Source organism: Artemia franciscana, chromosome 20 (genome assembly GCF_032884065.1).
Source record: "Artemia franciscana chromosome 20, ASM3288406v1, whole genome shotgun sequence".
Classification (NCBI taxonomy): Eukaryota; Metazoa; Arthropoda; class Branchiopoda; order Anostraca; family Artemiidae; genus Artemia; species Artemia franciscana.
This window is the reverse complement of record NC_088882.1, coordinates 529,248-543,090: the sequence shown is the minus strand read 5'-3', so window position 1 is coordinate 543,090 and position 13,843 is coordinate 529,248. Positions and strand designations below refer to the sequence as shown.

At 32.4% G+C, this 13,843-nt stretch overlaps 2 protein-coding genes across 8 annotated transcripts in view; both read left to right on the top strand.

Moving 5' to 3' along the window:
• LOC136040237 (eukaryotic translation initiation factor 4E-like) overlaps window positions 1–13,191 on the top strand; it is a 97,395-nt gene extending 84,204 nt beyond the window's left edge. For 3 of the 7 annotated variants that reach the window (XM_065724444.1, XM_065724438.1, XM_065724443.1), the window contains exons 4-5: window positions 1,094–1,188; window positions 4,153–6,754. In XM_065724444.1, coding sequence (XP_065580516.1) covers window positions 1,094–1,114 — 21 coding nt within the window. In that variant the 3' untranslated portion in view covers window positions 1,115–1,188; window positions 4,153–6,754. Of the gene's footprint in view, window positions 1–1,093; window positions 1,256–4,152; window positions 6,755–13,040 lie in introns of those variants that run through there. The other 4 variants (XM_065724439.1, XM_065724446.1, XM_065724445.1 and 1 more) reach the window with 4 other exon arrangements.
• Window positions 5,082–11,685, top strand: LOC136040309 (putative ankyrin repeat protein RF_0381). The gene is made up of 5 exons (XM_065724551.1): window positions 5,082–5,661; window positions 6,769–6,978; window positions 7,270–7,627; window positions 7,754–8,447; window positions 11,647–11,685. The coding sequence occupies exons 1-5, from the start codon at window positions 5,082–5,084 to the stop codon at window positions 11,683–11,685; spliced, it is 1,881 nt and encodes a 626-aa protein (XP_065580623.1).
• Window positions 13,192–13,843: the final 652 nt, after the last annotated feature.

Genomic DNA, 13,843 nt, shown 5'->3' with positions numbered 1-13,843 from the left:
TCTTTTTCAAGTATTTCTATAAAAATTCTATCCCTAGTCTTGTCGCTATTTGGCTCCTTTTTTGTCCTCAAAAATCTCTACTTTGGAGAAGGAAATAACTAATACATAAAACCACTTCACTTTTTCGTGACGCAGGGCTACCGTTCTATCAATGACTACATAATTTGTAAAAAACAGTTGTTTTTAATTTAGGATTTTAATTGTTTTTTCCATTACTTTATACCTGAATTTTTCTTCGATGTTTAAAAACAATTGCATCTACATTTTTTTGTGTTTGCCCTAGAAAAGTAGATAAGTGTAAACGTATATACAATCTACTTTTCAAAATAGTTTATTCAGGCTATATGGCATTGTAAACACCTCCTTCCTTTATATTTTTTCATTAGCAACAACTCTGAACCGATGTTTTGGCAGGATAGTGTCATCTACTGTCATTTTTCAGTTTAAAGTAATGTGTTTGCGCCATTTTAAGGATTAGTATGATTATAGGATATACCTTAGAACCTATTCTAACATATAGTATTTATCCAAATAGTTAGCCGTTAGCATAGGCTAGAGCTGACAAATTTCAAGTACCTACATATATCTCATGTTTGAATTACTTCATGATATATATTTTTAAACTATATATGATCTAATGTATTATTCTGACTTGATCAAAGTCAGCACTGAGAGTTTTAATTGGCTTTAGTTAAGAGGTTTTTACAGCATATTCTTTTTTCAAAAGACTGGACAAACTTAACTTCCCTTTCATTAAGAATGGGGATAAAACCGCATACGAAAACTACTAAAGAATAGGTCTTATGGAAGTTACAGAAATGATATTCAGAATTACACTCTTAGATTGCTTCAAAGGGACGAGGGAGGCTAGATATCTAGTTTTTTTTCTGCTAAAACAGGAAAACAAGCCTGCAATATTTAAGGATACCTATAAAAATAAAGGTCAGAAACCAACTACGTTACCAAATCTCGAGCTTCAATTTACGCTGAATGCGAAACCCTTACCGGAGGGATGTTTTACTCACTGTTCAAAAATAAATTTTAGAATAGCAGGGATAAAAACACCCAAATTACGAAGTCATGATTCTTCTAGGTGAATCTATTGGCTTCTTGAAGAGATGAGAAGGAGGAAAAAGGGAGAACTGGTTGAATCTTAAATCTGTTGGATGCTTCAGAAAGTTCAAAGAGGTAAACTTTGTGACTGTTGAGTGAAATGTCCAAGATTATTGATACTAGCGGAGGTGGGAGAACATGGCTCCCCAGCCAGGTTAACAATAAGAATATGAAACACATAATGTTAATAGGTAATAATAAGTAAGAAAATCTACCTATAAGTAACATTTTAATCAAATAGTATTCTCTTAATTATTTAATTGTTTATCTAATTGAATTTGCTGTCTCTTAGGATATATTTTCCTTTTAAGACAGCTATTATTATAGCTTTCAGAACTTAGTACATAAGGAAACAAATGCAATGCAATCCATCTAATAGTAAAACAATATTATTTCAAAGGCAATAAAATAGAAGATATATATAAAATATATAAAAATATATAAATAGAACTATCTTGAAATTAATGTTGTGATATTTTTTACATCTTGAAAACTTGAATTCACCAGATTTAAGATTGGAAACAGACTTATGATTTAAGACCAAAGCTGGTATCCATCCAATTGAAGACAAAAAAAGAATAAAGAAGGAAAAAAACACTAAAAGGCCAGCAAATATTTTGGCAATAATCTTCTGTCGAGTCATTTCTGACGCTCAAAAAATAGAAGGATAAAAAGTGTAAACAAAAAAAAACTAGCCTATTAAATTGAATTAATTATCAATCAGTATATGAAGCATGAGAAAAAAAAATCAATCGCAAGAACAAAATTAAAAAGCCAAGACATGGATGATTTTCAGCAAGTGGAAAAACAGCCACAAAAAGAGAAAACAAATATTTTTGCAAAATCTTTGCCAATTCATCTTTGATGTTGAAAAAAGAAATGGGAATACAGTATATCTAAATCGATCCTAAGCTTTTAAATTTGATTGATCTTGAAAAGGAAGTGGAATTTGATTCATTTAAAGCTAAAGCTAATCACAATTGAAGTCATTTAAGAATTCAAATTTCAGCCGACCAGAAATTACTGTCAAAGATCAATTCGAGCCCAAAACCAATCGAATATAAAATAAATAATTATTTTAAATAGAAAAGATTCATTTTTAAAAATTTTTGCATTAACGAAAAAATCAGAAAATTAATATAATCAAAAGAGAAGTAATAAATGAAACTGAATTGAATATTTAGCATATAAAGGATATTTATTCCTGGTAATCTCGTCAATTCTTGATTCATTTTAATAAATCTTGTTTTTCATAAAATGCAAATGGCACTAGATTTTGGAAGGTTTACAGTTGGATGGGGCCCAAACTCTTATATGTAGCAGTTTTTGTTAGTTTTAAGTTTTACTTTAGTTTTTATAGTATTTGCCATTCGTTTTAGGATTCAATTATTCAATGCGAATTTTTTACATTACCACACTGCCTTTTCTAGGCCGAAATAGATAAGAGTACCAAATAAGAGTAGGTTCTTTTATTCGACAGGGAAATAAAAATATTAAGAAAGGCTCTAAATATTTAGATAATACGGACGGTAATCACGATCAGTAGAGTCACTAACGTATATGTGCTAAATTCATCATTTTGTTCTTCTAATAGCAAATCGAATGTTGCTGATTTTTAAATTGGTCTGTCATCCCCATTAATATGACGTTTTTACCAACGTTTTATATGTTGCTAACTCCAATTTATAATAAAAATACATTTTTCAGTGATTTGTTTAATCCGTTTCTGGCCGTTTTGTATTACCAAAGCCTTATTACTGATGAAAATAATAATTATTTTTACGGTGTTCAAGTTTTTTACTAAAGAAATAAAATATCAGATTCTAATTTAATTTCTTACTTAGAATAAGATTATCTCAATACTGTCTCTTACTTTACTCAATATAACTACAATAGGAATTTCTGCAACTTGAAATGAAATAGAATGAAAGAAATTACATTTATGTTTATTCATCCAAATAACTCTCTTGACATCTCCTAAAATTTTTGAATTTTAAGCCTTCCTGTTCTGTTTAAAAGTTTCAACTTAATAGTCTTAAACATTTTTGAAATATTGTCGTCATTCCAATGCTGACTTTTTAATTAGTTCAGTATCTCATCCAATATTTCTTAAATACTTCTGCTTAGCAGTTTGGCCTTTCATGGAATGTTGTATATGCACATTTTTGACAACCGGTGTACCCATGGTGTCCTTGAAGTGGAAAATATTTTATTGAATCAATCTATTTTTATTTATTTACACAATGCTGTTACTCAGTGGTTGCGGTAATATTATCAAAATTGACTTTAATTTTTTTGACCCGCTGGTCTAAAGTTAATAAAGATTATAACTAAATTTTTTTGAAAATTTTGAATAATCATTGTTCATTTTAAATCAACCATAAAATTTATGGCTGATTTGAAAAGTAAAATGATTGCAAATGACAGAATTCTTTGCTGACTAGTTGTTTAAACATTGATAAATTTCATATTTGGAAAATTTGGAACAGTCAGTCTACATTTTAAATGTTAAAACCTTATTAATTGTTGCAATATCATCAAAAATGAGTTTAATTATTGGAGCTAATGGCATAAAGGTAAAAAACATTACAACTTTATTTTTTTGAAAATTTTGAATAACCATTATTGATTTCAAATCAGCTATTAAATTTATGGCTGATTCGAAATTCAGAATGATTACAAACGATAGAATTCAATGTTCGTTAGTTGTTTAAATTTTGATAAATTTTCTATTTGAAAAATTTTGAATAATTAGTCTACATTCTAAATTTTAAAACTTTAAGATCTTTTTCTTATGCTGATCGATGGTTGGTGTTTCTCAAATACCTATCTCCTGATTCACTTTCTTGGGCTTGGAGTGCAATTGCTGATTTGAAATCAGCAATGAAGTACATGCCTTTTTTTAAATACAGAATAATTTGATAAAATCTACTAGCACATGCAAAATTATATGCATTAAATGTGTGCAATGATGAAACATTGGAATTATTGTAGCATTTCAATGTATTCATATATTATGTACTCGTTTTTTCTTTCTAGAGGATATCAGACGAAATTGATTGTGTAAAGAAAATTCAATTCAAGGACAGTAGCCTTATTAAATTAGTAGAAGTGAATATTCTGAAAGCTAAGGCCACGGACTAGAATACCAATGCTTCGCAAAAACTACCGTTTATTTGATGCTGTTCGTAAAGAAGACTTAGAAAAAACGAGGGAGTTAATCAATAATAACAACACTGTTGAGATTACCAATTTAGTTATTTTAGCTTGTGAACATAATGGGGTGAACACTTTAAAATACCTACTTAGTAGTGACGATAAAATTTACAGTAATTCCTCTCTGTTCATAAGAGAAACCACTCTATTGTCAAGTGATGAGGATGAAAAATGCCATAATGCCTTCTATTATGGTATACGATCTGGTAATGTGAAACTTCTTGACACACTCATTAAAAAATGGCCTGGCAATTACTTTGCTGTTAATTTGAGTGAATTAGATGAAATTATTTTACGAGCTTAAGAGGAATTAACACTACAGAATGTTCCGTTGCCAGAAGAGAAACTTTTGTTGAAAATAAGCTAATAGACCTCCGATTTTTATCTAATTTTTCTGAACAAGATAAGAGTGTTAAAAGTAATCTTTATAGCACAAGAGAGCGGATTGAATTAGTACTTCAAAATATTGACTTGTTAAGAACTGGGTGTTATCAAAGAGAAGAAATAGATGAAAAATTTTTTTATTTATAGCAAAGGTTATTGCAAAAAATATTCATATATTAAAGCGACAGTTGAAATGTACCTACGATAGATTGCCTTGGGAAAAAATAAAAAAAATTTTAATCGGTTTTGTTGCAACTCACATAAAACGACATGAAATTAATTTATTCCTTAAAACTACGTTGAATAAAAACAAAATACTTAACCACCTAGAAAATTTTGCTGAAAAACTTAAAGAGGAAAAAGATCATATGGCATCTGTGGACATAAAAACATTTGTAAGAATCCCAAACTTAAATCGTGAGCAAGTTATTGCTAAGATCGTTAGTAATTTTCCTCAATTTGGAGAACTGTATAGCGATTATCAACAAGTTAGAGACATTCATTCTTTCAAGAAAATAAGTGATTATATAAAATTAACATTATCCGCTGATCTTAAACAAAACGAAGGGAAAGTAATTATTGTGAGGGTCTTACAAGTTACTGGTGAACATTTAAAAAACACTCTGGAATCTCCAAGGTTATCGAAGACTACAAGTGAGCTTCTTCTTCTATCATTACCGAGGGACACAAGAAAAATCATCATAGATCTACGTAATTCCTTATCAAATGCTTACTTGTTCTCAAAGAAAATGGAGATTGAGGATAACGTCAGTGTAAACTTTTTTGTTGGGGTTCAAAATGATCTTAAAAGAATCGATGATGTAATTACGGACATTTTTCAAAGCAAAAAAGTGAAAATGATCAGAACGTTGATAGTTAAAATTAAACAAATTGAAAGCTTGGAAGACATAAAAGAAGTTATAGGGATCTGTACTAGTAGTGAATTAGGTAATATTGACGAAATATAGCTGACAAAACATAACTGAATTATAACTGACAAAACAGATCATGAAAGGCAGCTTTTTAGCAAGATTGATATAATTCAATAATTTTTGAAAATAAATCAACAAATACCGGAAAAGACTCTTTTATGGCAGTTATGCGTTTGAAAGGCATAATTTCAATTTTGAACGGAATTAAGATTGATCATAATGATATTAGGGGTATTAAGTTGGTTGCTAATAAAATACTACATGCCTTACAAATAGAGCCTCACCATCTTAAAGAAATCTGTGAACTCTCAAGGCAAATTTATCGTAGTGTTTAGTTAAGAACATGAGAAGACAACATCGGTGAAATAAGCCAGATAGTTTATGCTACCGAATTTGCAAGAAATGATATTAAATGGGTTGAAAAACTAAGAAACAAGTTGAATCATAAAGATGTGCTTGTTGATAAGCGTAAACAAAGAAAGGGTTACAATGTAACAGAAGAAAAATACAATAGCTTGCTTGAACTTAAGTTATCTGAACTGAAAAGTGCGTTAAGAAGTAACATATTATGTGGCAAGTTAACAGTAGAGCTGCCTTCCTACAAGAGAAATAAAAAGTTGCAAGTAGTTGTAGAAATGCTTGTTCTCGATATAATGTCTATTTTAAGTAGATTAGAGAAGCATCTTGAAAACAGCCTTTTTTTAGATGAAAACACTCCTTTATTAACAGGAAAATGTTTGCGGAATCACTTAGCCCACTATAATTATATAGTTCATGTTTTGTCATCTGATCCCACAGCAGCAGTTATTTCAAATGCTGAAAAACTTATCGCAGAGAATGTAAGACAAAGTAACTCAAGAATTGACATGTCGGTAAGAAACAGTCTTTCTAGGCTGAAAAATAAACATAATAAAAACCTCACCATAATCACTAATCAGAAAAAAATATTTGCCGCATTAAAAGAAAGAAATTTTGAAAACTTAAAGTGCTGCCTCAGAAAAGGAGTAGATGTTAATGGTAGAGGTATTAACTCATAGACAGCACTGCATTTTGCTGCTCAAGGACCAAGCATTGAGGCTATAAAGTTTGTCACTGATAAAAAATATAGATGTCAAAATTAAAGATACTAATGGAAAAAGCGCACTTCATGTTGCTGCTGCACATGGAAGAAAAAATATTTTAGAATATTTTATACAAAAAACAGGTGTATCTCTGGATGATCAAGATAATAATGGCAAAACAGCACTACATGTTGCAGCTGAATACGGTCACAAAGCTGCTGTTGAAGCTCTAGTGAAAAATAATGCTTATACTAATATCAAAGATGATTGGGGTATGACCTCTTTATACTATGCAGCCTATAACAGTCATATTGATGTTGTTAAAATTTTTCTAGGAAAAGAAACAAATATTAACAGTTTTAAGACAAACAGTAACAATACGTTAATGCACATCTTTGCGAATAGGGGTAATTTGGAACTACTGAATTTTTCACTTCAAAAGAGGACAGAGGTTAATGCTAGATGCGACAGAGATTACACATCATTACATTTAGTAGCTCTTAATGGTCCCTTTGAAGTAGTGCAGGCCTGAATTCAAAAGAGAGTGAATGTAAATGCTTTAGATATCGATGGCTTAGCACTATTACATTTTGCCGTAGAGAGTGATCACGATAAGATAGTTGATATTTTATTGGAGCATAAACCTAACGTTAATGCTGTTGATAAAACCTATAATAATGCTCCTTTGCACTATGCAGCAGCAAGTGGAAATGAGAAACTTGTATTAGTCTTACTAAGAAGAAATGCATGTGTTAACATTGCCACTGTGAATGGCTTAACACCACTGCATGCTGCAGTACAGAGATGTCAAGCAAAAATAGTTATGACTCTCCTTAAGTATGGGGCCAATATATGTGCTAAAGATAAACAAAATGCCACGCCATTGCACTATGAAGCAAAGATTAGACATGAGAAACTTATGTAAGTCTTACTAAAAAATACTGTAAGCGTTAACATTGCCACTGTGAATGGTTTAACCCCACCGCATTTTGCAGTAAAGAGTTGTCAAGTAAAAATAGTTGTGACTCTCCTCAAATATGGGGCCAGTATTTTTGCTAAGGATGAAGAAAATACCACACCATTGCACTATGCAGCATATGATGGGTACAAGGCTATTGCCGAGCTTTTAATAAGCAAAGGAGCAGAAATCAATGATGTAACCAATACTAAAAGAACACCATTGCACTTAGCCGCTCGGAAAGGTCAAAAGGATATTACTGAACTTTTATTGGGAAATAAAGCTCGAGTTAGAGCTCAAGACGTTGAGGGTACTACACCACTGCATGCAGCTGCAATGAACGGCACTAAATATGTTATTCAACTTTTCTTACAAAATAAAGCTGAAGTCAATGGTAGAACTAATGATGGAATGACACCGTTACATTTAGCTGCTAAGAATTGCAATTTAGATTCCATCGTATTCTTAATAGAAAATAAAGCTGAAGTAAATGCTAAAGCAGAGTTTGGTTATTCACCGTTAGATCTGGCTGTTTTAATGGGCTGCAAAGATGCTGTTAGCCTTTTGATAAAAAATAAAGCTGAAGTTAATAAGGATGTTTTTGCCGATAGTACAGATTGTAAACCATTACAGTTCGTTGTAGATGAAGGTCATAAGGAAATAGTTGAAATTTTGGTTGCAAATGGGGCTAATGTTAATATTAAGTGCAACAAGATAATACCATTGATCTCTGCTATTAAGAAGAATTACAAAGATATTGTCAAAGTTTTCAAACAGTTCGTGGTAACAAACTGTAGTAAGGAGCGACCCGGCTCAATAGTAACCAAAACTCTAAAAAATGGAATTTTGATATCAATAGCTACATCAAAAGAATCGCATTTTAATGCTGATTTTAAATATATAAGTTTAGTCTTACCCATCAAAAGTTACGAGCCTGAGAAAATTTGCATTATTTAAGAAAGTAGGGGAAAACACCCCCTAAAAAACGTAGAATCTTAACGAAAATGACACAATCAGATTCAGCGTATCAGAGAACCTTACTGTAGAAGTTTCAAGCTCCTATCGACAAAAATGTGGAATTTCGTATTTTTTGCCAGAAGACAAATCACGGGTGCGTGTTAATTTGTTTTTTTTTTTTTGTTTTTGTTTTTCCCAGGGGTCATCTTATCAACCAAGTGGTCCTAGAATGTCGCAAGAGGGCTCATTCTAACAGAAATGAATAGTTCTAGTGCTCTTTTTAAGTGACCAAAACTTGGAGGGCATCTAGGCCTCCTCCCACTCTCATTTTTTCCCAAAGTCAACGGATAAAAATTTTGAAATAGCCAATTTGTTCAGCATAGTCGAAAACCATAATAACTATGTCTTTGGGGATGACTTACTCCCCCACAATCCCTGGGGGGGGGGCTGCAAGCTACAAACTTTGACCAGTGTTTACATATAGTAATGGTTATTGGGAAGTGTACAGACGTTTTCAGGGGGATTTTATTTTGTTTGGGGGTGGGGCTGAGGGGAGGGGGCAATGTTGGAGGATCTTTTCTTGGAGGAATCTGTCATTGGCGAAGAAAAATTAAATGAAAAGGGCGCAGGATTTTCTAGCATTACTATAAGAAAACAATGAAAAATAAACATAAAAATGTTTTTTCAAATTAAAGGAAGGAGAAACATTGAAACTTAAAACGAACAGAGATTATTACACATATGAGGGGTTCTAAAAATACTTTGGCATAAAGAGCGAGGTATTTAGGAGGCGATAAATACCTCGCTCTTTATGCTAAAGTATTTTTAGTAATTTAGACTATTTATTCTACGGCCTTTCTGATTCAGGGGTCATTCTGAAAGAATTGGGACAAAACTTACGATTTAGTGTAAAGAGCGAGGTATTAACGAGGGTACATGCCCCCTCGTATACATAATAAAAATATAAGATTATGAAAGTTTGTTACGTAAGTTAATTCTTAAGTTACGTATATAATTTACTAATAAATCGTTGAAATTAAAAGTTCTAGTTGCCTTTTTAAGTAACCGAAAAATTGGAGGGCAACTATACCTCCTTCTCCACCCCTTATTTCTCAAAATCGTCTGATCAAAACTAAGAGAAAGCCATTTAGCCAAAAAAAGAATTAATATACAAATTTCATTTTAGTAATTTATGTGCGGAGAGCCAAAACCAAGCATGCATTAATTCAAAAACGTTCAGAAATTAAATAAAAAAACTAATTTTTTTAGCTGAAAGTAAGGAGCAACATTAAAACTTAAAACGAACAGAAATTACTCCGTATATGAAACGGGTTGTCCCCTCCGCAATCCCTCGCTCTTTACGCGAAAGTTTGACTCTTTCCCACAATTCTACTTTTTAAAACAATTAAAAACTTTAGCGTACGTTTTTTACGAACGTTTACGAACTTCTTACGAACGTTTTCATTAGTAAAAGTTATACGTAACTTACGAATTAGCTTACGTAACAAACTTCTATATTTGTATTTTTTTATTACGTATATGAGAGGGTTCGCCCACTCGTCAATACCTCGCTCTTTACGCTAAATCTTAAATTTTATTCCCTGAATCATAAAGGCCATAGAATAAATAGTTTAAATTACTAAAAATACTTTAGCTTAAAGAGTGAGGTATTAGGAGAAGGTGAACCCCTTATATGCTTAATATTATCTGTTCGTTTTAAGTTTTAATGCTACTCCTGACTTTCAGTTGAAAAAACTTTTTTATATTTTATTTTCCATTGTTTTTTTAAATAATGCTAGAAAATGCTGCGCCCCCTCGATGGAAATCTTCTTCCCCCTTCTTCCTCCATGGAAAGTTTAACCCACACAGCCCCCTCTTTTCAACCCGTCCTCCCAACCAAAAAATCCCCCTGAAAACGTCTGTACACTTCCCAATAACCATTACTATATGCAAACACTGGTCAAAGTTTGTAACTTGCAGCCCCTCCCACAGGGACTGTGGGGGAGTAAGTCGTCCCCAGAGACATAGTTATAAGGTTTTTCGACTATGCAGAATGAAATGGCTATCGCAGAATTTGGATCCGATAACTTTTGGAAAAATGAGCGTGGGAGGGGACCTAGGTGCCCTCAGATTTTTTTGATTAGTTAAAAAGGGCACTAGAACTTTTCATTTCCGTTCGAATGAGCCCTCTCGCAAAATTCTAGGACAACTGGGTCGATACGATCACACCTGGAAAAAAAAAAAAAAAAAAAAAAAAAAAAAAAAAACGCATCCCTGATTTGTCTTCTGGCAAAAAAATACAAAATTCCACATTTTGTAGATAGGAGCTTGGAACTTGTAATTTAGGGTTCCCTGATACGCTGAATCTGATGGTGTGATTTTTTTTAAGATTCTATTACTTTTAGGGGGTGTTTCCTCCTATTTTCTAAAATATGGCAAATTTTCTCAGGTTCGTAACTTTTGATAGGTAAAATTAAACATGATGAAACTTATATATTTAAAATCATCATTAAAATGCGATTCTTTTAATGTAACTATTTGTATCAAAATTCGGTTTTTTAGGGTTTTGGTTATTATTGAGCCGGGTCACTCCTTACTACAGTTCGTTACCACGAACTGTTTGATTCTTTATAAACCTATAATGATGTGCATGCCGATGGTCCATCAATCAGTGATGCAAGCAGGGGAGGAGGAACTTGGTATCCAGAAGCCTCCCCCAAGAAATGTAATTTTTTCAAAGACTATTGGTACTTCTTATTCAGATTAGGGAAAAGTCTTCTTTTTATCCCCACCCCCGGGAAAGAAATTACTTTGTATATGTCAACCTTCAAATATTTTTTTTCTAAGCGTAGAAGTTGGAATGGTGTGAATAACGCCTGGAATTAACTCTAAGCTTTTCCTTTGAAAATCGTCTTCTGTTTCTTTACTACCCTTAACTTTTGCACCGTTCTTATTAGTGCTACTCGTCAGTTTCTTTTCAAAACCTAATTCTTGAATTTCTTTTGATATTTTGTTCCTTTTATAGGCTATTCCCAAGTTCGCCAAAACGACCTTACGTTTGTGAACGCACTCATTTAAAATCTAGAACTTGGCTTACGCGGGATACAAAGTTTAAAACTGGCCAAAATCCAAAAATGGATCTGAGAATTTTAAATTAGAAAAAATATTATCAGGAACTCTTGATATTAATGCGGTAATGCGCCTACATGTATAAATAGTAGGGAACAAAACGTATGACGTGCATAGCTGTAGAAAATCCATTTGAGCAGTCGAATTTATTTCATACAGGTGAATGTTGAAGTCTCTGAGTATGAAAAAAGGGTGTAAACCAGTAGATACTTTCTCCAATTGTTTCTCCAAAAGAAACATGAAATCAGGTAGCTTATGGATCCAGATGGTGGTCTATTTAGTACTCCAACATAAACATCTTTTGGCTTAAGCCTAAGCTGCAGGATAAGTGGTTCAAATAACATCTTTTGATATAACATTAGATCACTTCTTACCAAAACCTCAATATCACTCCGTAAATACACTGCAATTCCACCGTGTTGTTTAATCTGACGATTCTTATTATTAAATGTATACCCTGGAATCTGTAAGAGAGCCGAATTCTGCTCATTAAGCCATCCGTGAGACCAATATCCCTAAAAATGAAAGTTCACATATCTCGCTAATAAAATGGAAAGATAAATTTAACCCTTGACAATTAAGGTGGAAAACTTTGAAGTCTTCAGAATCACCACCACTTTGCTCGGGGTTAATATCATCCTTAAATAGCTACTTTGTATTACAAAACACATATTGACCAGCAATCTCAGTATCATAATTCCGGTGGATCTACCCTGTAAACATACTACCAAAATTCAGAGTAGATGCTTCTAAAATTTTAAGACCGTTGTTGCCTGGGGTATCACGATCACAACTAACTATATCAGTCAGTTTTAGAAAATCGGTATATGGCCTCATCTCCACAGAAAAAAAAATAAAAAAAAAAAAGAAATGCCTTTATCAAGGCAGAAAAATTTGCATAATTTCCAACTGCGAACGATTTCGGAGGGTGGTGAGTAATATTAAAACCCTAATTTATAATTCCAAGTTCTGAATAGGGCGCTAGTCCTGATAGTCTACTCAAAGAACTTTAGTGCGAATAAATACTTAGATAGAGAGTATGATACACGATAATATAGTGCACGCTACTGAGCCGTTGGAAACCTTATCGGAAATCATCTAAAGCAAATTTCTAAGATATCATTAAGCTAAACTCTCAAGAAAGTGTCGAAAACACCTTTTACTGCCTAATGTTACTTACTCATAATTCCTTCAGTGATTCTTTAAGATCTACTCTAGTTTCATTCTGACTAATTCACTTTTCTTCAGTTCTGTTTTTGTAGATGAACACTAATTTCGCTTCTATTCCAGTGTAGGGCTAAGTGGCACAACCTGTCTACTTTTTAGGCACCAAAAACTGCATCTTTGGTAACCCTGGCCAGGAGTCACTACTACAGGATGCAAAATATTGATGGTAGTATATATATTGTATATTGACTATGTATTAAAAAGTTCAACTGTCTTTTTATGTAGATTCATTGGTAGATAAATCGTTGATGACAGCAATGTATTTCCGCTGGCTTCGTAGATGTCAAATCTCATTCGATAGAATTCAGTGACGATGTCATCCGTAATTATTTTTTTTATACACATAATCTAGAATATATGATTACAAAATCTAAGATTGAAATTAAAAATGAAAAATTTGAAGAATTAATGTATTTTAACTTTTCTTTTCCCAGGAATTCTTTTAAATCAAAATGGACAGAACTAAAGTTAAATAATGTTCCAACCGTAAAATTATCACAAACCACGATCAATAAATGATGCAAAATTGAAACAAATGGAAATTACAACAAATAACCGAGTCAAACTCAAAACAAGCAGGAATTAACATGTGTAGGGTTGACACACAAAATTCCTTCTGAAGGCCAGAATATAATTTGCACTATGCTGAAAGAAAGAAAGAAAAGAATCTGGATTAACAGTTTAAAATTCATATATTTATACGTACTCCTTAAAGTTTTAATCTTGATTTATTAAAGTTAAAAAACTGAAAACATTTAAAATGCTCTTTTTTTCAGGAAAGTTTGAACTATGTCCTGGTCTTCAGAAGGCTTGATGGCTGTCAACCCTACTCGTGTTGATTTATACACGTTTTAAGTTCGACTCAG